This window comes from Rhinolophus ferrumequinum, chromosome 25 (genome assembly GCF_004115265.2).
Source record: "Rhinolophus ferrumequinum isolate MPI-CBG mRhiFer1 chromosome 25, mRhiFer1_v1.p, whole genome shotgun sequence".
Taxonomy (NCBI): domain Eukaryota; kingdom Metazoa; phylum Chordata; class Mammalia; order Chiroptera; family Rhinolophidae; genus Rhinolophus; species Rhinolophus ferrumequinum.
The window spans coordinates 13,889,007-13,913,761 of record NC_046308.1 but is presented as its reverse complement, the minus strand read 5'-3'; the positions used below and the strand labels follow the sequence as shown (position 1 = coordinate 13,913,761).

General features: G+C 49.6%; 1 protein-coding gene across 1 annotated transcript in view; it reads left to right on the top strand.

Annotated features, from left to right (window-relative positions):
- FAM222A (family with sequence similarity 222 member A) overlaps positions 1–24,755 on the top strand; it is a 57,104-nt gene that overhangs the window by 15,351 nt on the left and 16,998 nt on the right. The window contains exon 2 of the mRNA XM_033098191.1: positions 14,431–14,558. Within this exon, the coding sequence (XP_032954082.1) occupies positions 14,477–14,558 (82 nt within the window). The 5' untranslated portion in view covers positions 14,431–14,476. The remainder of the gene's footprint in view (positions 1–14,430; positions 14,559–24,755) is intronic.

The following is a 24,755-nucleotide window of genomic DNA, read 5'->3' as shown; positions in this document are numbered from 1 at the left end:
GCTGCCGCCTTCATTGCCAGAGGCAGGGCCCAAGCCCTGCGAGGGCACCACCCAAATAGCTATAATCAGCAGCCTCGCCAAGACTTCAAACTCACCCAATTATCCTGCGAGGGGAAAAAAAACACAAAATGAAAACAAATTAACATGTTTGCATAGAAGCTGCTGCAGCAACGTACACAGCCGCACGCACGCACATGCTGGCGCGTGCACTGGTGAGGCTGAGACGCTGCTGCCACCCCTCCCCAGGCCTGCACCCACCTGGCCCGGCTGGGCTGGCGTATGCCAGGCTGTGCCCACTGCCCTGTGCCAAAACGTGCCCTAGGCGCAGCAACTAGATTGTCCCCAAACCTGATGGGGACTGCTTCAATTCACCAGCTTTCAGGGTTTTTTCCCCCAATTTAATAAACACACAAATTTCATTGTGTGGCAAAATTCAGCCTCATTGATCTGAACCCCTTTCTTCAGATGGGGAAACTAAAGCACAGAGAGGTTAGTTGACCTGCCCAAGGCTGCACAGCTGGTGAGTGGAAGATCTGGGGTGTGAACCCAGATGGGCCAGCACCACACCTTGTCTGTGGCTCCCTCTTGCCTATGGATGATGGGCCTGGCCTTCAAGGACCCTCCCTATCTCGAGCTCCACCAGCCTGTGTTGTCTCCTCTCGCACCCTCCACCCCTGCCCTGCACACTCTCTCATGCTGAGGGGCTGTGGGTGGGTAGTCATGATCACAAAGCCAAATGGATATGCATTCAAATCCCAGATACACCAGTCCCTTACTGAATGGCTTTGGGCAAGCAGCTTCTCCTCTGTGCCACAGTTTCCCCTCCTGAAAGATTGGGATAATACCAGTCCTTGCCTCAGGGAAGTTAGCACTCAGTGCGTGAATGACTGCAATATGCTACCTCTGGCAGCTGTCATTGGCGGGATGTCCCTCCACCAAAACGCCCTCATGCCTCCATCATACAGCTGGCCCGAAAAGACCTGGCTCACCAGACTCCCTGAGCCCCTGCTCTGTGCCAGGCACTGCCCTTGCACCCAGAGCACACAGTCGAGGGGCTCAGATGCTCCGTCTTCCTTCTCTGGGCTCCCTTGGATCTCCGTCTGATCCGGGGCTGGGCTTGCTGGGTGTGAGCCTAATCATCTCTGCTGTGTCTGATTCTTCTCCAGTCCCACAGCCTGGCACACAGGAGGTGCACAGGCAAGGTTTGGCTAGCTGAGCCATCCCCGCTCCCCTGGGCACAGTTGGGGCTTGTCCCTAGGAGTTGAAGGACCAACTGTGCGGGAAGGAGTTGAGGTTTAGGTCTTGGAGCTCAAGCGTCTCGGGGCCAGGGCTGCAGACGCACCCCCAGTCTCTTCTTCCTGCTCTGCGTGGCCATGGACAAATCTCTCTACCTCTCTAAGCCTCTTGCTGTGACCTCTGGCACGTGACAGTGAAAGCTGGGGTGGACATTGCTGGCACCGTGAGCATCTAGCGGGCAGTGGATTTCAAGGACCTGGAAGGGCAACCGTGAGAGTAGCCACTGTCACTGAGTGAGTGATTGCACTCAATAGTTCGATTATCTGGCTTCGTCCTCACCATGGCCAGGAAAGGAAGGTGTGGCTTCTAGCCCTTTTCCACATGGAGACTTACGTAAGAGAGCCCGCTGGTAAGTGGCAGAGCCAGGGTTCAAACACAGCAGTTCTGGGTTTGCACTTTAGCCATGGTGCTCTTTGGGCCTCTCTGGATGCCGCCAGTCAGGAGCTGAGGCGGGCAGTGCCTCGAGGTCTGGAGAGCAAGGACCAGTTGTGGTGCCATCCCGGTTGTGGTGGTAGAGGGCTAACTCCATTGGTCTCAGAACAGCCGCTTGGCACCAGCCTCTTGGCTTACAGTCATGCCAACCCCTCAGGACCAGGGCGGCACCTGGGGGAGGTGACCAGTTCTGTAGGACATTGGGTACCCACTTGGAATCCCAGCCTTCCTTTGGCACAGCCCTGCCAAGGCACGAGAGTCCCATAGACCCAGCTCCACAGCCAGACCCCACCAACAAACGCTCATCCTCTCTGAGCCTCTGTTCCCCACTAGAGAACGGGAGAAGAGGATACGCCCACACCTCTCAGGATGAGCCCAAGGCTGAGATGTGGTGTCCAGCACGTGGTCGCTGCTGGATGAAGCAGCCCCTGCCTGCACCTCCTAAGGGGCCCACCCCTTCTCCAGAAGTTTCCCAACCCTTGCGCTTCCAGGACACGGCTGGGGGTGGGGCATGTGACAGTAGGTCTGAGAGGAGGCTTATGACTTCTTGCTGCCAGCCCTGCCCCTGTGCCCACTCACCACTGTGTTGATGAGCCCTCTCTCGGTTCTCTGGGGGTCCAGGTGTTCCAGATGTGCGGAGGCGTTTGTCGGGTTGCAGTGAAAGGAGGGGGAAGAGACATCAAGGCAGATGACCAGAGAGGACAGGAGACCTGCACGCCCTGGGCCATGCAAGAAGCCGGTGGGAAAGACAGGCCCCAATGTACCCCTTGGTTCAGTGAGGATTTATTGAGCATATACTACGTGCCTGGCCTTGAAGTAGAAAGAGGCTAGAGATGGGTCTGTGAGGCCCCAGCTTGGCCACTTCACTGCTAGGCACCCCTGGGCAAGCCATGTGGTCTCTTGGGACCCAATCTCCTCAAACAGACTGTGGAGAGGGCCGCAGTAAGATGACATTCAATAGTAGTTGGTTGAGAACCTGGGGATTGCACATGCAGGGGTTCAGACCCCTGCCCTACTCCTTGGGGGTAGGGAAGGAGCCAGTTCTAGTGGCTGTCCTGGAACTGTGAATGACGGGGGGGCCTGGCTCCCTCCTGCCTCCCCTTCTCTGAGGCTCAGAGAGCAAAAGCTGTGAGCTGGTGGGGTGCAAGAAGGAGGGCAAAGTTTCTTTTATCTCCCCTATTACAAAAATAATATTCACCTTTTAGTATTTGGAAATGACAAGTCTGATGAAGGAAAATTCAGCTGTATACTTGGTCTCACGAGGGGGACATTCTTCCCGGGTGTCAAGCATTCACGACGTGTCTGATTGCGCCTTGCCTAAATGACCAGCTTGGTCAAGCAGGGCTCCCGTGAGCGAGTTGGTGCAGGGACATGACAGCGCGGACGGGCCTGCTCTCTGCTGAGCCTGTCCTGGGCCTTGTACCCATCGGCATGCTCTGGCCTGAGCTTCTGGGGGCCACCTGCCCGCCTGCCTGCCCAGCAGCCCATTGTCTGGCCTGTGGGGGCTCCCAGCAGCCGTTGTTCTGCACACATCTGATCCCATCTTTTCCACATCAGATCATTTGTAACCGTCACCAGGCAATCGGGCCCGTCGCTGATTCAATCTCGGCTTTGTGCTGTCACAGCCGTTTTTCTGCGCGGGGCTGATTTTGAAAGGAGGCCCATCTTCTGGGCCTGCTTTTCATAAGTGGGGGGAGAGGGGAGGGTGTGTGTGTGTGTGTGTGTGTGTGTGTGTACATACATGTCCCCCACCCATGTGTGCACACACATATGCATACATACTGGCCTCTGCCTCTCACTGAGAGTACAGTTTGGAATGAGGTAGGGGTACAAGAGCCCCGCGCTGCCCCCCCGACTCCCATCCTCTACCACCTGCCTACCCTGAGCACCTACTGTGTGCCCCAGTGTGCAAACACAGCTGAATCTGTGCTCCAGTGGAGGAGATAGATGTTAAATCGTTCATCAATAAGATAATTTCAGAGTGGGAATGACCATGAAGGAACTACAACGGTGACGGGATAATGGCCAGGGCAGAGGGTTGCCGACTTAGATGAGGGGATCAAGGAGGGCTTCTTGGAGGAGGTGATGTTTGAGTTGAGGGGTGAATGAGGAGACTGAGTTGGCACAGAGAGTGCTACCCAGTCTGAACTGAGATGTCCCGTAAGTGTAGAACCCACCCCAGATTTAAAAGACTTCGTGTGAAAAAAAGTAATGTGAAATATTTGAGTATTGATTATACGTTGAAGTGGTACTATTTTGGATATACTGGATTAAATAAAATAAATTATTAAACATAATTTCTCCTGTGGCGACTAGACAATTTATGACACGTTACATTTCTCTGGGAGAGCACTGTAGTAGAGTATTTAGGTAGAAATAAAAATGCCAATGCAAAGGCCCTGGGACGTGACCAAAGTTGGCCTGTTAGAGGACCAGAAGAAAAGCCAGGGCAGCTGAGCAGGGTGGGGGGCGGGGGGGGGGGGGAAGGACAGTCCAGGGAAGGAGAGGGGAAGAGGTTCACGCAAGGCCTCTGAGGATATTGTTAGAAAGGCCATGGAAGCCAGTGGGGGAGTTTTGAGCGGAGAAGGCAGTGAATTCCTCATGGAGAGGCTCAGCCTGGCCTCTGCAGGGTGGAGAATGGTGTGTTGGGCCGTGTGGAAGCTGGGAGGTGATGGGGCACGTGATCGGAGCAGGGGTCTGTTGTAGAAAAGTGCTGACAGGAACTGCTGGAGGGCTGGCTGGACCGGATCTCGCTCTTCCCCCGCTCCCCCCCAAAGCTCATTGCTTCCCTCCATCCTGGCTTTCCCAGCGTCTGAGCCTTCCTGTCCTCCCGCCTCTCTCCTCACCCATCTCCACCTTCCCTGCTGCCACTGCCTCGTCCTGGAGCAGCTGCTCCCTGTCACGTCAGTGAATTTACAATATACCCCAGCATCCTGGTCGTCTGTGGTTCAATCCCTTTTAAAAAGCTATTTGAAAGAAAAGTGATGCATGTTTACTGTAGAAAAATTAGAAATGCAGAGAAGCACAAAGAAGAAAATTCAGACTCCCCAGAGATAAACAGAGTCACACAGCCAGGTGGTGGCGTAGCTAGGGTTGGAACCCAGGTGGTCTGGCCCCTGTACCCCAGTGCTAACATTAGGGTTCCCTGTGGCCTGATGGCACACAGGGAGCTCCTCCACCCATAAAAGGATTAGAGATACTGCATTCCCCACCCAGCCCAGCAAAGGGTGGAAGCCGTTTGTGGTTCCCGTGTGTGTGGGCGCGCGTGTGTGTGTGCGTGTGTGTTTGGTTCTGTTGTTGGGCTCGAGTGCCCTGTCCTGTTGCCCAGCCCCTGCCCCAAGTCTCCACTTATTTCTGCACCAGCCTAACCTCTGGAAGCATCTGTTGAACCTTGGCTTCAGGCTAAAATCAAGACCAGCCTTCACCAGCCACTTGTATCCTCCCCTCCCACCTCGGCTTCTCAGCTTCTTTTCCCCTAAGCACTCCTGGCTATTCCTGCTGGGGCCCAGTCTTCTTCCCTTCTGCATCTCTCCTTGGGGTCTAATCCTCTTCCCGTCTCTTCTGCTAGGCTTTCCTGCCGTTTCCACCAACCAGCCTGGGTCCCCGGGCAGCCCCTTCTGCCTAGGGCCTTTGTTTGCTCGTGGGTACGGTGACCATAGTAATTCTCTCTTTCTCCCGAGTGGGGGGTAGGTTAAATGAGGTGATGTCTGTTAAGTGCTGAGCCCACGGGGAACACTGGAAATAAAAACTAGCTCCTATTATTGCTCTGATTATTAGATTTTCTCCTTTCCTGTCGTTGAGTTAAGCCTGAACTGTGGGTACAGGAATGGGGGTGGGCAGGGGAACAGGTGAAAGGATGGCTGGGAGCAGCTAACCCCTCCCAGGTCCTTGGTGGGTCTTACTTTTGCCCTTTGCACACACAGTTCCAGCTGTTATCCTGTTATCCAGTGTCATCTGGTAACGCTCGCCGTCCTTTTGGTCTCTGCTAATATGTTGCTCCTTCAGGAAGGTTCTGTGACTCTCTCCAAAAATGCTGGGTGGAGGCCTTGCGCCTGAGCTCCCTCAGCCCCCAGTATAGCGTCTAAACACTGATGTATTGATCCCCAGCTTCACCCACCCCCCACCCCTTTTCTGGGGGGTGATGATGGAGACTTGACAGCACTTGTCATTAAAGAGCCAAAGCCAGAACTAGGAGAGGGGAGGTCTCCAGTGGCTTGTACAGTTGGCCCCACCCCAAACTTCCCACCATGAGATCTGGCTGTCAGGGAAGAATGCTTCAGGGGGTGGAAGCTGGGGGGGGATTCTGAGATTTAGGTGCTTTGCTCCCCCATCTAGGGCTTACGAAAGGATCGTTTGCATGAGAACGAGCCCCCCCATTCACTCCCTAGGTGCTGCCCCTGGGGGGACCTTGGCTCTGGGAGAGGGCCACCAGGTCTGTGGCCAGTGGCAACGACTGCTCCCTTAACCCCATCACTGAAGGGGGCAGCTTTTGAGCCTTCATATGAGCCCCCCCAATACATCCACCGAGCACCTTCTCTTAGCCTCGCCCTGCCCTGAACCAGCAGTTGTCCCCAGGAAGCTGATCACCCCACCTTGAGGTGGGGGTCCCTGCGCCTGTCCCCTCTGTCCTGGTGACTCGGCCTGGCCTTCTACAGAGGGCGTGCTCTCTGTTATTCACCAAGAGGGTTTCTTCTTCAACCTGAAGCTGCTTCAACTTCTCCACACACGCCAGTTTCTTTCACGGCTCCATACACTTGCCTGTACAGTCCTCTGCTTGGGACCCTCTCTCACTGCCTTCTTCCCTTGGCTGTATCCTGCCAACTTCCCTGTTGATGACGATGATTATGGCGATAATAAAAAATCATACTAATAATGGCTACCACTTAGGAAGTCACTATTATGACTCTGGCACTTTATTTGTACTAATTTGTGGTAAGGAGTTAACCCCTCTTTGAGATGAGGAAACTGAGGCTCAGAGAGGAATTTGCCATAGGCCACAGAGTTAAGGAGTAAAGCTGGGATTTAGTTAAGAGATAAAGCTCAGGCATCTGGCTCCAAAGCCCGGGGTATAGTACCGTGGAGACTAACCTGAGGAGACAGCAGGGCTGCCCTTTTGTCTTGACACTCCCAGGGTAGATAAGGTGGCCCCATCTTGGCTTGTTACCCTGCTTTGTAATTGCCCCTCTGACTCCCTTCCCCGTCAGGGTCTGTCACTACCTCAGCATTTAGCACAGGCTCTGGAATACAGTACGTGGGTGCTTCATTGTCATGCCATCTCAGAGAGGTTAGACTGCTGCCCAGGGCAGATACACGGTTAGTTCCCATGGCGACTGACGTCACTATGCTCCCAGGCTTGGCCCCGCCCCTTTCTCCAGGGCACTTGCGCTGGGATCTGGCCGTGGTGCTGAAGGCCCAGACCCGCCGCCCACCCCCAGACCTCAGGCCTGCGTTCCAGTTGGACACTTCCTGAGCCCCTCCTCGCCCTGACTCCCCGAGCCAGCCTCTCGCCCATCCTTCCTTCAGCTGACGGTTTCCTGAGGGCCTGCTATGCACGGGCCCTGGTCGTAGCATCCCGAACCCAAGGGGAACTGGTCAGGGAGAGACACGCGAGGAGCCCCATTCATTCGATTACTCATCAGACGTTCTTTAAGCACTTTGTATGTCTCCGAGAAGCCCTTGAGAAACCTGGACTTCCGTAGAAAGTCGAGTAGAATTTCAAGGGGTAGAGATGTGAGAAGGCCTTGCAAACAGAAGGGATTACGTGGGCAAAGGCCTGCCAGTGTGGCTATGAGAGGTGTTTTCTGGGGGATGCCTGCCTTGGGACTTCTCTGTCCAGAATGAGTGATTGTCAGTTCGCTTTTTGGCCTCTCCTTGGCCCAGACCTGCCAGTATCTGTGGCTCCGGTGCCTCACCCAGGTCCAGATGAGGGGCTAGGAACAGTGAGTGAGGGCTGAATGGAGGGGTGTCGCCCAACCAGAGACTGGCATTTCTGTCCTGCGACCAGAGGGCGCCAGGTATGCTCTGTGTCCAGATTTGCATTTTAGAGCGACCTCCAATTGTGGGGATGAACGCAGCAGTAATCTTGGCAGTAGATGAGGCCGCCTGTTGAAGGGGGGCAATGCCCCCCGCATCCCCGCCTTAAAAAAAAGAAAGTGAAAATCCCCTTCTCGTGCTGTGGCCCAAATGGCAGTGGGAAATAATCACTTTTCACAGGCCCCTTATCCACAGCCAAGCCCTGCGCCAGTTTAATCAGCAGTGCCAGTGTGACTTAAAGATTCCCAGGCTTGAGAGAGCAGGAGAGGGGTTAAAGAAAATTACCCTCTCCTCCGCCATGCTAATGTAATCTCTAACCAGATCTGCCTAGGCGCAGCTCAAATTGCTTTTTAGATTAACATTTAATTATTAACAGGGTCCCCTGGAAGGCCTCAGGCTTGGAACAGGGGTGGGGGAGGGAGCTGCAGGAGGGGGCTGGGAGTGGGCTTTTCCTCTGGCTGCTTTGCAGAGAGATAGAGTGGGGGGAGAGAGGGAAAGGGTAGGGGAGAGTGGGGTCAGGGAGGGAGTAAGAAAGAAGACAGTGGGAAAGGAGGAGAAGGACAGGGAGGCAGACACAGTAAGAGAAAGGGATAGAGACAGGAGAGGAAGAAAGGCACACAGTGGATCCTCCTGTTCTGGGAGACACCGTGCACGCAGATTCCCTGGCACTCCTGGGCGACGGTTTCTCATTCCCTTCTGGCCAGGGGCAGGCAGATCCTACCCCGCGATGTTTAGGGAGGACTGAGCTTTCTGAGGCTTCATGCTGGCCCGGCTCGTGGTGGTAGGACCCACGCAGAAAAGCCACCCACTCAGGGCCATCCAGTCAGGATCTGACCCCAGCTCTCCCAGCCTCCCAATCCATTGCTCATTCCCCTCCCCCGGCCCTGGGCCTCCTGCCACCACTTCAAATTCTTCCCTGCATTTGGGGACTGACTCTGTGGCCAGGCCTGGGTGAAGGAGAATGGGCTTCACGTACAGCAAGGTTGTGAGGCCCTGGAAATAGCTTAGTCTCCTTCGCTTAGTCCTAACGCTCCACTAATCTGTACATGAACTGCTGGGTTTTTCTAGCTTCCTGTCTCATCTCTACTCAAGATTCTAAATCCCTCAAGGATGGACTGCTTCTAGAAACCCTTCTGTGTGCCAATGCGCCAAAGACCTAGCCCTGTGTCTTGCACAAAGCTAGCACACTGGATTGTGTTTGCAAACCAGGTTATAATATCCCCTCATGCAGGCTGGATGGCCCTCCTACCATCCGCTGGCCTGCTCCCCATCAAGATTCAGTGAGGGAGACAGACTCACAGAGGTGCCGTGACTTCCTCAAGGTCAGTCAGAACCCCAGTGCTTGGCACTGCCTGGCAGGTGCCACCCTGAGGCCTCCAGGGCTGGCCCTCCTCTCTGAACTCCTAGTCTCATTGGACGCTGGGAAGGGCCGGACTGGCATGACCTTCGCCTCCAAGCCACCGCCAGTCTTTGGCCTTGAGTGGAGCCACAGAGGCCAGAGTAGGCAGCCCCGGGGAGAGAGGAAGGACAGGGGCTGGAAGTGGCACGGCCCTTGGCCTTCCTGGGATCCCAGCTTCACGCTGCTGGGGAGCCCGAGTATGTACTCACATTGCGCCCTGCTCCAGGCCAGCCCAGCATGGTGAGGGGCAGACTGCTGACTACAGGGAAAGTTCTGCCCACCTGTCGCTTCAGGGAAACATTGGAGGCCAGCGGGAGGAACCAGCCCATTTTTAATGGGCCAGCTTTGGGAGTGGGAAGCCAGTTCTGGTTGGATGTCCCCTTTTGGTAGGACACCCACCGATTTTCATTCTCCCAGCATGTGGCACAGGATTGGCCCACAGAAGATGCTCAGGGAGTGTTTGCTGCCTGCCTGCATGCATGCATGCATGAATGAATGAATGAGAATGATGGGTGGGGAAATAACAGCCACTTCAAAATGCTTCCCTGGCAGAGGACGGGCCTAGGCTTTCTCCATCTCAGTATTGCTGTGCCCAAGACAGGCCTTACACTTGTCCTCCATGAATATTTATGGGATAAGAGGCCTCCTTGGGAGCCTGTCCTCCTTCCCCTCCTCTTACCTCCTCCTTCTCTGTGACCCCAGCCCCTCCTGGAGTAGCATCAAAGTCGATTTGGGCTTTGGGGAGAAGCAGGCTCCTTCTGCCTAGCTGTCTGGGAGCTGGAGGCTGGCAGGCCCCCAGCCACGATGGAGCCAGGGGTGCGGGCCGTACAGAGTGGGGCTGAGGGTGCAGCTCTGGTGGGGGTTGACACCCTCGGGCTGTGCCACCTGAAAGCTGTGTGACCTTGTGCAGATGACTTCCCCTCTCTGTGACCGTTTCCTAATCTGTAAAATGGGACTGAAAACAGAACGGACCACAGAAGCTGCTAGGAGAATGTGGCGAGGTATAACAGACAGGATGCCCGCGGGGTGTGGCACAGAGGAAGCACCTGATAAACGCGCGCTGCTATTATTAGTACTCGTGGGGGGATTGTTGTTTTCGAGTTACCCCCTCCCACTGGTCTGGGGCTCCCGAAAGCCAGACAGAAAGGGAGAGATGACAAACGGCAGGCAGGGCCCCAGACCCCAATTCTCTGTTTTTTTTTAAATAAAAATAAAGAGGCTTTAGACGTCCTTCTCCTATGCATTGTTCTGCCAAGGCAAATAGCACAGACTCAATTCCTCCTTGGACTTGAAAAGTTCCTTCCTTTCTTTCCCCTCCCCTGTCACATTTCCTTTATCTAAATCCTCAGCTATGAAAGGGCATATCGATGGCTGGGGGCGTTATCTGGTGGAGGGGACCTTTTCCTAGGGGTGCCTCTGAGATAAGGTGTCTTATCAGCCCCCATGTCAGGGATGGTGCCAAAGCATTCTAATCACTGAGGCTTGCGACACTTCCCCCTCCCTCCCCTCCCCTTTTTTATTATTAAAGTCACAAAAGACCTTGGGCTTATAAACAGCCCGATTTGCAGATAGGGTTTCAAAATGAGCAGCGCTCCCAGGATGGTCCCTGGCTGGGGGAGTAATGAGTGTGGGTGGGGGCTCTGAAGGGCTGGCTTTCTGCAGATGGGATGATGCTAAACAGAGAAGGGGCAGGGTGGGGTCACGGGAGGATCATGAGTGTTTTAGGTGCCTGCCCCAGTTCTGTCCCCCACTTGCTGTGTGACCTTGTGCAGGGCAGTTGGCTTCTCTGGGCCTCCATCACTTCATCTGACAATAACCAGTTCATTGATTCATTCAGCCTTTCATTCAGCACCTGTTTATTAAACGGTTACCGTGCCAGGCACTGGGGAGAAAGACAAATAAGACATGGTCTTTGGCCCTGAGAAACTCAGAGTCCGGTGGACAGAGACAGACATGAAAACTGGCAGTTACAACTCCGTGTGATGAGGGCTGTGAAGGCGGATGCCCAGAGGTGGGGAGCCAGAGTCCACGTTAAAGTGGATCAGGGAAGCAGTGCTATAGGCAGAGGGACTGGCGCAGGCAAAGGTTTAGAGGTGTGAGGCAGCCAGGCTGGCAGGAGGGCTAAGAGGAAGCTGGGAGAGATGAAGGTGGCAGGTCCTGGGGGCCCTGAGGGCCAGGCAAGGAGCGCTGGTTCCTAGTGTGAGGCCAGACAGAAGTATTAAGGCCAAGAAGAGGGATCTGACTTCATTTTGCATGTTGATGATGGAGATGATACAGAAACTGGAGGTGGTGGTCCACTCGTCCTCATGCTCAGCTGGCCCTTGTTCCCCTCCCACCCTGGCCCCCCACCTTCCCCAGCAGCAGGACACGGGGTTCCTGGGAGAATGGGCAGTGAGTTGGAGGAACTGGGGGGGGGGCCTCTAGAAGTGAGGGATGAATGCAGGTGGCCGCACTGGAAAAGCAGAGCTTAGGCCTCAGGGGAATTGTGTCCCGAGGTGGGGCAGATGACCTCCTGCCTCCCAGAACTGCCTGGGTGTCCATTATCAGTGCCCTCTGCAAAGCAGAGTCCGACTGGAAGGACAGGAGAGGGAGTCCAGAAAGGCCCGAGAATATACAGCTTGCCCCTCCCCTGCTAACAACTATAGCCCCCAGCCTGCCCTTTTCAGCTGCAAAGCATTCTGGGATGCGTGGCAGTAGGGACGTGTGGGGGGCTGGGCCTCTGGGCCCCTGGCCCCCAGGGAAAGGCCAGAGATGGGGAGGACCTCCAGAGATGGGGCTGCACCAGTCCAGGACCCTGGAGGAAAATGACCTGGGAGGGGTCATGGAGCCCCTTTTGTGAGCGAGGGGCAGTCGCTTCCCTTGGGTGCACAGCAGGAGCTGGGCTGCGGGAGGTTGCAGGCTTCCAGCCCAGGTTTCCTCAGTGTACTGGGTCACTGGCGTCCCTCCTCTCCAGCCCAGCACTGCCTCGGGCTGTGGGCAGCACTGTAGCCCAGTGGTGAAGGGGCAGGTTCCCCCAGCCATTGCCTGCTGGGTGCCACTGGGCAGGGTGCTGCTTCCCTTTGGCTTGGGTTTCCCCATCTGTGGAGGGAGAGGCTTGGGACAGAGGGGAGAGCTGGCCTTGTCCAACCCCTGCATCAGAGAGGCAGGAGGTGGAGGCTGCCCTTGGCTGGAGTGGGGGAGCGAAGCTGTGCCGTGGGGTAGCCACTGGCCTCTTACCTTCCAGGTGTGCATGTCTGTGTCTGTAGATTGCCTCTGTGTGTGTGAGAGGGTGCCAGACGGTGTGCAGGGGTGTGTCACGTGGTGTGGGCAAGGGTGCAACAGTTATATGCCCATGTGCAGGCAGATACGCAGTGAGTGAGTACGTGTGTGTGGACGCCCAGTGTGGTGGACGGCATGTCCACGTGTCCCCAAGTGTCCGCGAGGGGCAGAGCATGTCCAGGGTGTGCGGCTGTGTCCTAAAGGGCCCCAGGGAGTCCTGTTCCTGCCGCCTGCTCACGTCCCAAGTCCCCAAGGAGCCGGTGCCTCGTTCCCTCAGTCAAGGGTTTTCATCTCTGCAATAAGCCCCACTTCATTCCCTTTTTAAACTGTATAATTTCTGCCTGATTGTAATGGCATATTTTAAAATTACCAGAAATCAAAGCCAGAAAGTGGATACTGTAGCTTTTATTACGTCGCTGTGTTAAAGCTGGCGATTGGGGGGTGGGGGAAGGATGAGAACCACCTACCCTCCCCCATCTATCCCCTACTTTCTCGCTCTTGTGTTTTTTTTTTTAGACAGTAATAGAAGAAAATTGGTTTTGAAACTGAATAAAAGTCCCTTTCAGTGTAAATCATTTCTTTCAGGGTACCTTTGCTGAAAGTAAAATAGAGCATAATGAAAGGTGGTTACGTGATTGTCTTTCATTTACCAAGAGGCCAGGACAGACAGGAGGCTGCAACCGTCTCGGGGAAATACAAGATTGGAATAATTGCGTGGTAACAAGGAGCTTGTTGTGAAATTAGTATCTTAAGAAAGTAGTGAAAAAAGGCTTTTCCTCATGAATACTTCATTATTAGAAGAAAGCGGCAGAATTTAGGGCTCCAGACACCTGTTTAGTATTAAATAACTTCCTTTTCTTCCCCTTAAACCGCCCCCAACCCCCCAACTACCCCCCGGACCCCCCCACCACACACACTCTCTTCTTTCTTTTTTAAAACCAGCATGAGGTTTGAGTTGGCCAAGCTTGGCTGCTTGGGACTCTGGGCATGGGGGTGGGGTGGGGTCAGGAGGTCGTAGGGATGGGGTGCCCAGGCTGGTTGGACATCAGGGGTGTCCAGTGTTCAGCTCACTCCTGGGCCTGCTGTCTCCTTACTAAGAAGAAGGGAAAGACCTGGCAGGGAAAGCCCCACCCTCTCCCATGGCCTCCAGGGAAACCCTTGCCTGTAACACCCTGCTCCTCAGGGACTCGGGGTTCTCAGAAAAGTGGGTTTTGTGAGAATAAATGTGCATTTCCATATGAACACTGGGCATCTGACTCTGGGTGAGCGAGCAAATGTGGACCTGTCTGGAGTCACATCTGAGCTGCCAGCTATGGGGACCTCTACCCAGCCTGCCAGGGCTGCCCTTTCCATTGGGGCCCTTGGGACCTGGACTCAGAGCTCAGTATGAGGTCAAGGCCAAGCTCAGCATGGGTCAGGGTGGGAGCCCCCCTCGTTCTCTCAGGGACGCCATCCTGGACATTGGCCCTCCAAGGTGATGTGAGCAGACCCCAGACAAGAGGCAGACCAGCTTCAATAAACTGGAACACGCATGCTTCCACTGGCAATTCCTGGGCACCCCTCCATGCAGCTTCCAAAATGACCAGACGGGGTCTGTGCCCTTGATGAGCTCAAGGCTGAAGGGGGCAGGACTACAGATCTGCTCCAAGGTGGTTACAAGGGAACTGGAAGCCACCACCTGGAAGGAAACATGGAGGGGCGAGGGGCTGAGCAGACCTGTGGCATCAGGGAAGCCACCCTGGAGGAGGTAACCTGCCCTCTGAGCAGTTCTGGCCCCGTCATGGTGGAAGTCCACCACTCAGGAGATCTGGATTCTTTTCCTTCCTGTGAGGCCATGCAGGAGCCTCTTGATACCTCTCGGCGGCATCTGTCAAATAGGAAGGGTGTCTGCTTGGAAAGTCTCCGATGTTCTGCAGGGTAGTGGGAGGCTGCTGGCGGTGAGTCCCAGCTGAGGGAGGTGGGAGGTGGGCATGGCAGCCAGTGTGACAAGCACTTCGTCTCCCTCCTCACAGGGAACCTGCCGCAGAGCGTGCCGCACCGCAGGCCCCCAGCTCAGCCATGCTGGCCTGTCTGCAGAGGACCCAGAACCCACCAGGCCAACACCTGGCCTGCCCGAGCAAGAGCCTGGAGCTGCGGAAGTGTGAGTGGGAGCCCTCACCCTGCACAATACCCCCTCCGACTCTCCCCTTCCTCTGCCCACCCTGAGTCCACAGGGCTCTGTTTCTGTTCCTGCACACACCAGCCTTGTCCTACCTCAGACCTTTGCAGGGCAGTACCCGGGCAGGGAAGGAATGCCCTCTGCACGCCAGCCCTGTCTGGAGCTCGCCGTGTTCCTCTCGGCCTTTGCTCATGCAGTGCTGAATCCTTGGAGGCCCTCCCCCAGAGTGGCACCCACTCCCTTTGTCCGGCCAGCTCCCACTGGGTGTGACCGCTTTCCCAGCAGCCTTCTCTAACAACTGCCAGCACCATGGCCCCAATGCCAGCCCCCCTGTGACCCTACCAGATGCCATGTCTGTCTCGCTCACCACCATTTTCAGGCCATTCAGGGCCTGATTCGCTGTGTCTCCTTTCCCTCTAGGGGCCTTGCTTTTTCAATGTGTCAGATTCGGGAGCTGGACTTGGTACCACCAAGGGTCTGTCCCCCTTGAGTACCTAGGATAGGGATCCTAAGCTCTCTGATCGGATTATTTTAAGCCACCCTAGAGTTTTGTTGTTGTTGTTTTAGTTGTGAAGAATTTGGAAACATTTAAAAACAGAGCGATTTGTATAAAAATCTGGCTTTCTAGTGTCTCTTGACAAAAAATCGGAGGATCTGGAAACAGGCCTGTGGTCCTGTAGCAGCCATTGGTTAGAACTGAACGATTGCCTTTTTAAAGGGGACGCCCCTCCCCAGTGCACCTCAGTCCCCACCCCTCCCTAGCGCCTATCCTATAGCACCGGATCCGTTGCCACTTAGCAGTGTGCTTACACTGTTGCTTTTTCCCTTTTTAATATGTATCTTCAGAAATGGTAATACATTCACGTGGTCCAATATTCAAAAGGAATGAAAGCATGTACAGACAAAAGCCTCCCTCTCCCCACGTTGTCCAGCCCCGTTTACTTCCAGAGGCAGCCTGTGTTGTCAGCTTCCTGTGTGTCCTTTATGCACGTCCCATCAAATGTGTGTACACACTGTCCTGCACCTCACTTTTTCACTTAGCAATACATCCTATATGTCAGCATCTAAAAAGCTTCCTCATTCTTTTGCCATATAGTCTTCCAGAGCAAGGATGATCCATAATTTATTTGACTAGTCCCCTAAGTAGAACCATACCCCATCTGTTGCTAAACAACCACAAAGGTGTGAATAAAACTACAGGATAAATTTCTAGATGTGGAAATACTGTGTCAAAGGTATGTGCATTTGTAATTTTGATAGATGTGGTCTGACGGACTTATCTAGTCATCTCTTTGGTCCATTTTTCCAATTGGGTTGTTTTTGTCCTTTACTGATTTGTAGGAGCTCTTTGTATATGATGGAATTAGACCTTGGATTTTTGTGTCATATTTATAATGCCCCTCCTCAGGCTGAAATTATTAAAAAATAAAACAAAACAAAACAAAAAACACAGAACTTCTCCCACAGGGTTTCTTCTAGTTCTTTTACATTTTAATTTTTAAAATATCTGATATCCGATTGTTTTGTAATTTATCTCGTGTCAAGTGTGAGGTTGTGGATCCAAGTCTCATCAAGCATCACTGCAAGAATGTTTTCATTTTTGTAGCATTATAATACATTTAAAACTTTTTAAACAGCTTTATGGAGATGTAACTCACATACAATCCCTTTTCATTTGAAGTGCACGAGTCAATGGTTTTTAGGATATTTACAGAATTTTGCAGCCATCACCACAGTCAATTTTAGAGCATTTTTGTCACTTCAAGAAGAAATCCCTTACCCACTAGCAGTCATTCCCTTATTCCCTCACCTACTTCTTTCTCTATAGATTCCCATATTCTGGACTCTCGTAAGGAGGGAATCATATATTCATGGTATGTGGCCTTTTATGGCTGGCTTCTTTCACTTAACAGAATGTTTTCAAGGTTCATCTATATTGCAGCGTGTGTACAACATATTTTAATATTTGGTGGTGTGTGTTCCTTCTCACTCACCAGGCCCCCATGCAGAGTTTCCTTGATGTTCTGTTTATTTCTCTGTCTGAACTATAGAAATCATCTAGGTAAAAACAAAAATCCTGTTTGTGTTTTTACTGGGACTGCATTCAATTTATAAATTAATTTAGGAAGAAATGCCATTTTGGGGTTGATGTCTTTCCCTTCAAAAACATGATATATCCTTCTCTTTGTTCAGATTTTCCTGTGCGTCCCTTGGGATGTTTTAATATTTTGCTTCGTTTAAATCTTGTACATTTTCTAAGTTTACATCTTCTGGATAGCCTTTTTTGGCTAGTCTTTTATTCCATAAATGGAGGTTGTTTACATAAAGGCTATTAAGTCTTACCACCTTACTGAAATCTTCTGTTTGTAATGATTTTTAAATTTAGTCTCTTAGGTTTTCCATATCACTTGCAAATGATCATTTTACCTCCTACACTGGAAGTTTTATACCTTAATTTCTTTGTCTTTTTAATAGTCTTGGCTTCTATCCCTGGAACAATGAAAAATAATAATGGTGACAATAGATATTCTTGCTTTGTCCCTGACTTGAACGAGAAGCTTCTAGTAGTTCTCCTTTAGCAAAATGTTGTTTTGGGGGCAGATATTTTTTATCAGGTTAAATAAGCATCCGTCTATCCCTGTTTTATTAATAATTTTAAAAATCAAGAATGGAAGTTGAAGTTTACCAAATGACTTTTCAGTGTCTATAAAAATGATCATATAGTTTTTTTCCCTTTGATATACTGATAGAAATAGGGATATAGATTTCTTAATATTGAACCATCCTTGCATTCCTAGTGGAATCCCACTTGGTTATGGTGAATATTTCTTTATAATTACTGAGGGATTGAATGTGCTCTTTTACTTAGGAGTTTTGTCTCATTTTCATCAATGACAGTAGTCTTTAGTTTTCTTTTCGTGAAACAGTGTTTTGGGGGATTTTGCTATCAGTGTTATGCTCACTTGATAACGAGAATGGAGGATTTCCTTCTTTCTCTATGCTTTGTAACAGTGTAAATAGAAATAGATTTTGTAACAGTGGAAGTAGAAATAGATTATCTGTTCTTTAAAGATCGGGTGATCCTCCTTGAAACATTCTGTGCTAGCGCATTTATAAGGGTTGAGTGAGTAGCTCTTTGATAGTGTTCTCTGGTTTCTTCTGTAATAATTTATTTGTGTTAATTGTTCTCTTCCTAGAATGAATTTGGTAAATTACATTTCTCTAGAAAAGTATTCATTTTGTCCACGTTTTCAAATTTATTTGCATGAGGTTGAACAAAATTATTTCACTCTATTTCTCATATTATATATTTTGTACTTTTTCCCCCAACTTTTTTTCTCAGTTAGGTTAGTTAACTAATGAGGTTATCTGTCCCCTATTTCCAAAGATTCATCTTTAGGATTTATTTATTAGTAATTACCCCTTCCTGGTTTCTTTTTTTTTTTTCTCTTTAAATTAAAGTTTATTGGGGCGACAATTTTTAGTAAAGTTACATAGATTTCAGGTGTACAATTCTGCAATACATTATCTATATCTCACATTCTGTGTTCACTACCCAGAGCCCTTCCTAGTTTCTAATTCATTAATTTGTGCCTTTATTAAGCTCTTCTTCTGTTTTCTTTATTTTTTAATTTGAGATAGAGGCTTAAATCTTTATACTGATAAACAAGGAAAAAAGGGGGAAATTAAGGGTATGAATTCTTTGAACACTGCTTTAGCTATATCCTGTAGGTTCTACTACGTAGTATTATCATTCTTTCCTAGGTATTTTATAATTTTGGCTTTGATTTCTTCTTTGACCTAAGGCTCGTTTGAGTTCCACCTCTTACCCAGGCAATAGTTGCTTTGTGTTTTGTTTTTTCTAGTTTTACTGCATTATGATCAAAGAATGTTGTCTATAATCTTTACTTTTTGTACTTTACCAAAGTTTTCTTTGCAATATATGGTCATTTTTGTGAGTTTTGAGGCTTTTTTTTTTTTATGGGGACTTGAAAAGAAGATATGGTTCTGTTTTCAGGATTCAGATTTTGGTGTATACTAATTATATCTACCCTATTTATTATGTAAATTAAGTCTTCTATATCCTTACTTACCTGTCATGTAGAGAGAAATGAATTAGATGCCTACTGCTGTGTTCCAACCTTTTTCTTCTTGTAGCACCTGTATGTTTGGTGTTCGGAGTGGTGATACAATGTTATTTAACACATAGATATTAATACCTTAAATCCTCATTGTGAATTGCATACTTCTTTGCTGTATTTATGACTTTGGGGGTAGATTCAATTTTATCTGTTAAGATGATAACCTTTGCTCTTTTAATTCACATTTTTCTTGAGACCTTTTTGCCAATCCTTTTATTTCAGCCTTTCTGGATTATTTTGTTTAGATATGACTCATATACTATAGAGTTGGATTAAATTTTGTGATCCAATCTGAATGCCTTTTTAAATTTTTTGAGAGTTTAGCCCATTCACATTTATTGATATGACAGATGTCTCATCTTAACTCAATCATTTTGTGCTTTGTTTTAATTGCTTCTAAAAGTCTTTCCCTATGTGATCTGTGTTTTTTTGTATTCTTTTGTACACCTATTAATCATGAGGAAGGCTAGTGTTTTTCTAGTGGTGTAACTTTAAATAATCCCTAATTCTCTATTTCTTTGGAACAGTATCTATTACTTTCCCTAAGATGAACAATATGATGTAATTAGTGTACAGTTGACCCTTGAACAACACAGGTTTGAACTACGGGGGTCCACTTATACATGGATTTTTTTCAATAAATACGTACAGTGCTGTAAATGTATTTTCTCTTCCTCACGATTTTCTTAGTAACATTTTTTTCTCTAGCTTACTTTATTGTAAGAATACAGTATATAATACATATCATATAGATACAAAATATGTTGATCGAGAGCCAACTGTATTTTCTTTTTCTTTGTACAACATTTTCTTGTAGTTCATTTCAAACCTTTAAACCTCTATTACCTGACATCAGCTTTAAATGATGTTCTTTGATCCCAGCTATTAAAAATGAGGACATCCATGTACTTACATTACTGTCTCCTTTCCCTGTCCCCTCCCTTCTGTTATTAGGATACAGTTACTGTCCTAGGGCTTGTAATGATAGCATCTGGTTACATTACACCGTCTCCCAATAATTTCAATCTGAGTCTTATGGGTAAATGGGTCAGCGCTCACCACCAGTACTTCTGCCTTCGTTTCCTAGTATCTGAAGCTGGCCCTCTAGTCTGTGGCTTAAGGTCTCAAGTGAACAGCATTCCTGGAGTTCATGCATTTTCAGAACTGTCTAGCTGTCACTTTTCTACTTGAATAAGTCAAAAGGCATCTCTGGGCCACTTTGTTTCCTTGAAGATTTCTGTAGACCTTGTTCTGTTCTCTTCTAATGTTGAATGTTGCCATGGAGAAGGGGAAGCCTGATTTTTTTCTCCGTTGTATTTCATTTTGATCTTTCCATATCTTTCATGTCATTACTTGACTAGCATGTGTCTTAGGGTTGACCATTCAAATCTATTTTTCCTGGAACACAGCACTGTGCCCTTCTGACAGGCAGATCCAAAGCGTGTATTATTTCAGTTTCTTTCTTTCCCAGTTAAGCGTAGGCTGGCTGTCTTTCTCCCATCTTCCCTATATATTCTCTTCTGATTAAACCGTTCTAACTCCTTATTTCCTTTTCTTTTTTTCAGTTTTATTCCTGTGTTTTCTGTGCCTTTTTTTCTTGCATTCATTCCATGTTCCCCTTTTGCAATAAGTTTTCTTCTCTTGTATATCTGCTTTGTGTTTTTGCTTTATAGAAATAATTGTTTACTAAGGTTTTTCCTTCACAATGAAATATTTAGCCATAATCTTCATCTCTTCTGGGGCCACATTTTTCTGATGGGAAGTGTTTTGGTTTTGGGTTTTGGGGTTTTTATTTTTGCCATCCATTACTTTACTTATGTTTCGCCTTTCCTTCACTTTTCATATACATATATGAATATATATATATATATATATATATGTATATACATATGTTATTAAGTCCTATGCTGGTTCAATTTTGATTATTTACCTCTAGAGGAGGTGAGTTTCTCCCAGCCCAGCTATTTCCCTTCAGTTGCCCCAGAGACAAACAGGTTCCTGCAAATATGGTATATTTGTGTGATTTCTTATCGATCCCTACCTCCTTTGCTCTTTGGAACCAAGAGGGTCTAAGGAAGCTCTGTTTCCAGCTGATGCACCCCGGGTTTCACTATTGCAAAGAAGGAGTTTCAATTTTATACCTCAGGGTGTGCCCTTCACATCTGGGAAGTGTACACTGCTGGCTCTTTCTGAAATCTACAGCTGTGGCACCTTCCTTCTGCTTCCTCCCTTAGCCCCACTTGATCACAATTGCTTTGGGCAGCCTAGCCACCTATTTTTTTGCTTGTTTAGGGGGCTAGTGATCTCCTAGTTTTGCCAAGAGTGGAGCTTGTGCTTTTGTTCCATGTTGCTTTCAGGGTATTTCTAGGAAGAGAAAGGGGACCTAAGATATTATATCAACATCCTCAGAACTGAAGGTCCTCTGATGTCCTTTCAGAGACAGGGCTTTAATGAAATATTTGTCTCATCAAAAACAGAACAATGACAGACAATCTGGAATGGCCTTCAGTTTCAAGGAAAAATGTTTTTCATGACCAGCCCCCTTCACTCCTTTATGGGATCTCCAGGGAGAACATCTCATTGCCTTATTTTATTTTATTTTATTTTATTGGGGAACAGTGTGTTTCTCCAGGATCCATCAGCTCCAAGTCAAGTTGTTGTCCTTCAATCTAGTTGTGGAGGGCGCAGCTCAGCTCCAAGTCCAGTTGCCATTTTCAACCCGTAACCTTGTTGTTGAGAGCTCGCCCTCTAACCAACTGAGCCATCCGGCCGCCCCACATCTCATTGCCTTTTTCAAATTAAATACTTCTGAATAAATACAACTGAATAGGTTGTCCATGGCACTCCATTCAGAAAACATAAGAATTTAGAATGAAAAATAACTGCCCTTCCCAGAGGAAACCAGTGTATTCTTAAATACCCCCCTGAAAAATACTCACATGTATGAGGGGCAGTAAATACTTTTTAAGCAAACATTCACACCCCTACACACTCTTCTCAGCTCCTTGCCTGTTTTCCTTACCAGTATATCTTAGAGATTATTCCCCATCGGACAGAAAGAGTGCCCTCATTCTAACAGCTGCACTGTATTCCATTGCATGGATAAAGAATAATAACATACCCCTGTTGATGGACATTTAGGTTGTTTCTAGTCTCTTGCTATTCTGAACAGTACTGTAATGAACGTCCTTTGTATTCATGTGTGTGTATCTGTGCAAAGAAAAATTCTTCCAGGATGGACTTGCTAGCTCAAAAGATCTGTGCATTTTCCCCTTTGATTGCTGCTGTCCAGCTGCCCGGGTTGCCTGCCTTGCCTCTTGCAGCCAGCTGGGACTGGACCTGATGACCTGGGCTGGTCCTTCCTTCCTGCTCCAAGGCTGGAACTAGGGAGTGTGGAGGTCTACCAAGGACGTCCTGCTGCCCCTGCCCACTCAGCCTCTTTGATATCTTTGTACTTATTGGAAAAGACATTGTCTCTGCCTGTAATTGAAGAGCACAGGAAAGAGGGAGGCAGGAAGGGAGATAAGCAAATTGAATTGGGCACCCTGCCGCCAGTCAAGGCCTGGACAGTTGGCAGAGGAGGCTCCTGCCCTTTCCTCCTGGGAAGTCAGGTCCTAAGCCCACCCTCTTGTCCCTATGGACCAGACCTGGAACTGGGCTGTGTTTCTCACCAAGGGAGAAAGGTCTCGACTGGGCCATCCATATTCAGCATGACCTTGGATGAGTCTGTCAGCCTCTGAGGGCCTGTGTTCCCCCTTCTAGAAAGTGAAGGGTCAGATCAGATGGCCCTAAGAAGCCGTCCAGCTCTAACCACCTGTGATGCTAATGTCAGAAGCCCGGTGGGGGGAAGATGTGGCCCAGTCTGAGACCTCCTCCCCACGCTTCCTGTAAAATGGGACCAGAGAGCCTGACTACTCAGGGCTGCGTGAGGATATGGCCACCACATATGCCCTCAACATGGCCAGCGAACCAGAAATGGCAGCTCACCTGTCTAGGATCCGAGGTCAGGCAGGTACGGGAGCCTGGGAGTTGGCTGTCGTAGCCTGTTCTGGGTGAGTAGAGAAAGTGACCTGGAGAAAAAGAAAGGAAAAAATGATGCTGGGGGAGGGAAAGCCCATTCCCTGTCCCCTACCTCAGGCCTAAGATCTTGGACTACTCCCAAGAGTCCCTGGGTTCCAAACAGGACCTGCCCACCCCTGCGACCGAAGCCTGTTTTTCTCAGCTGCTCAGGACCTTCCCTGCCAATAAATATTTGACTTTCTCATCATGATGTTGATACGTAAACTCTGAGTCACATGCTGCTAAAAGTACAGGCTGTGCAGACAGCTCCAGAGAGGCGCTGTGGGGGCTGGTGGGGGCGGGGCGGTACTCAGGGACCTGTCATCCAAAGAGGCCAAGGAGGGGAGCGGAGGCAGCTACCCCAGGACAGTGACACGAGCTGCCACCCTGTGTAAGTGATGCAGCCTCAGGCTGCTCCTCTGTAAGGGACGGTAGCGGACCCACCCTGCCCTCCTCCCTGTGAGACCCCAGGGCACAGGCTTTGAGACCAACACAGTCTGGGTCAAGGCCTGGCTCTGCCCTGCATGGGGCGTGGGCTTGGGCAAGAGAGTGAACGGCCCTCTCTGGCCCTCAGTTTCCTCCGCTGTGATGTGGGGATAAGAACAGAAGGAGAGAACCCCCAGGGCATGTGGACTCAAACACTTTACCTGCCCCCATCCCCTCCAGAGGGTGGGAGCCCCCCGCCCCACACTCATACCCACAGGGAAAAAGTGGTTCCCCGGACCTCTCTCTCAACTCGATGAGAAGTTTTGAAAGGCTTGCTACCCCCAAATCAGGGAGCAGCTCTTCTCCCCAACTCCCACCCCTCATGCCACCCTCATGCAACAGCCTGACTCTGAGAGGCTGGGGCCACTGCCCCCCCAGCATTCCTGCAGGTGCAGCTGCTTCCACTGACACAATAAAAACGGAAGAGACAAAGCAATTTAAAATTCCAATAAAATTAAAAACAAACCTCTGCCCGCACAGCAGATCCAATTATGTAGCTGTTGCTGAGTGCAGCCTGGGGGGACGGTGGAAGGAAGGTCCAGTGCCGCCCCTGCCATGGGAAGGGGACCTAGGAGAGGGCACAGCCTCAGAGAAGAGGGGCTAGGAGAGGGCTGGACAGAGTTACCCCCTTTTATGATTTAACAAATACAGATAAGCTCTTAGCAAACTAGGAAAGCAGGCAACTCCCTTCATCTATTACAGAGTATTCAACCACAAACCACAACAAGCCGACCTGAGGGTAGATAAAAATCAGAGGAGACAGATCCAAATCACTACCTTTCCACATTGTACAGAGGTCCTGGCCAGCGCATATGACAGGGAACATAAATAACAAGTTACAAGGATTAAAGAGAAGTAAAACTATCTGCATAGAGACCCCAAGAGAGTAAGAATTCGGCAAGATCACAAATATAAGATCAACACAAGAACGCAACTGTATCCCTGTACAACAGAAGTTGTCACACTTTTTTAGTAAAGAGCCAAGATTTTCGGTCCTGCAGGCCATACAGTCTCTATGTAACCACACAACTCTGCTGCGCTGTAGCATGAAAACTGTCCTAGACGCACAGACATGAATGGGCATATCTGTGTTCCAATAAAACTTTATTTACAAAAGCAGGCAACAGGCCAGGTTTGCATGCTCCTGCTCCACACCTGTAACAAAGAACTGGAAAACACAGGTTACAAAAAAGATACTATTACAATCTTTGGGAAACAGCTTTATGTGTATGGTAACACACATACCATACAATTCACCCCGTTCAAAGTGTACTAGTGAGGACTTCTTAGTATAAATTCACAGAGCTGTGCAAGCGTCACCACCATCAAATTCCAGAACATTTCCTCATCACCCCCAAAAGCAACCCGATACCCATTACACCCCCTCAAGCCCTAGGCAACAACTAAACTACTTTCTGTCTTTCTACATATTTACCTGCTTTGGACATTTCATATAAATGGAATCATATGTAGCTTTTTGTGTCCGGCTGTT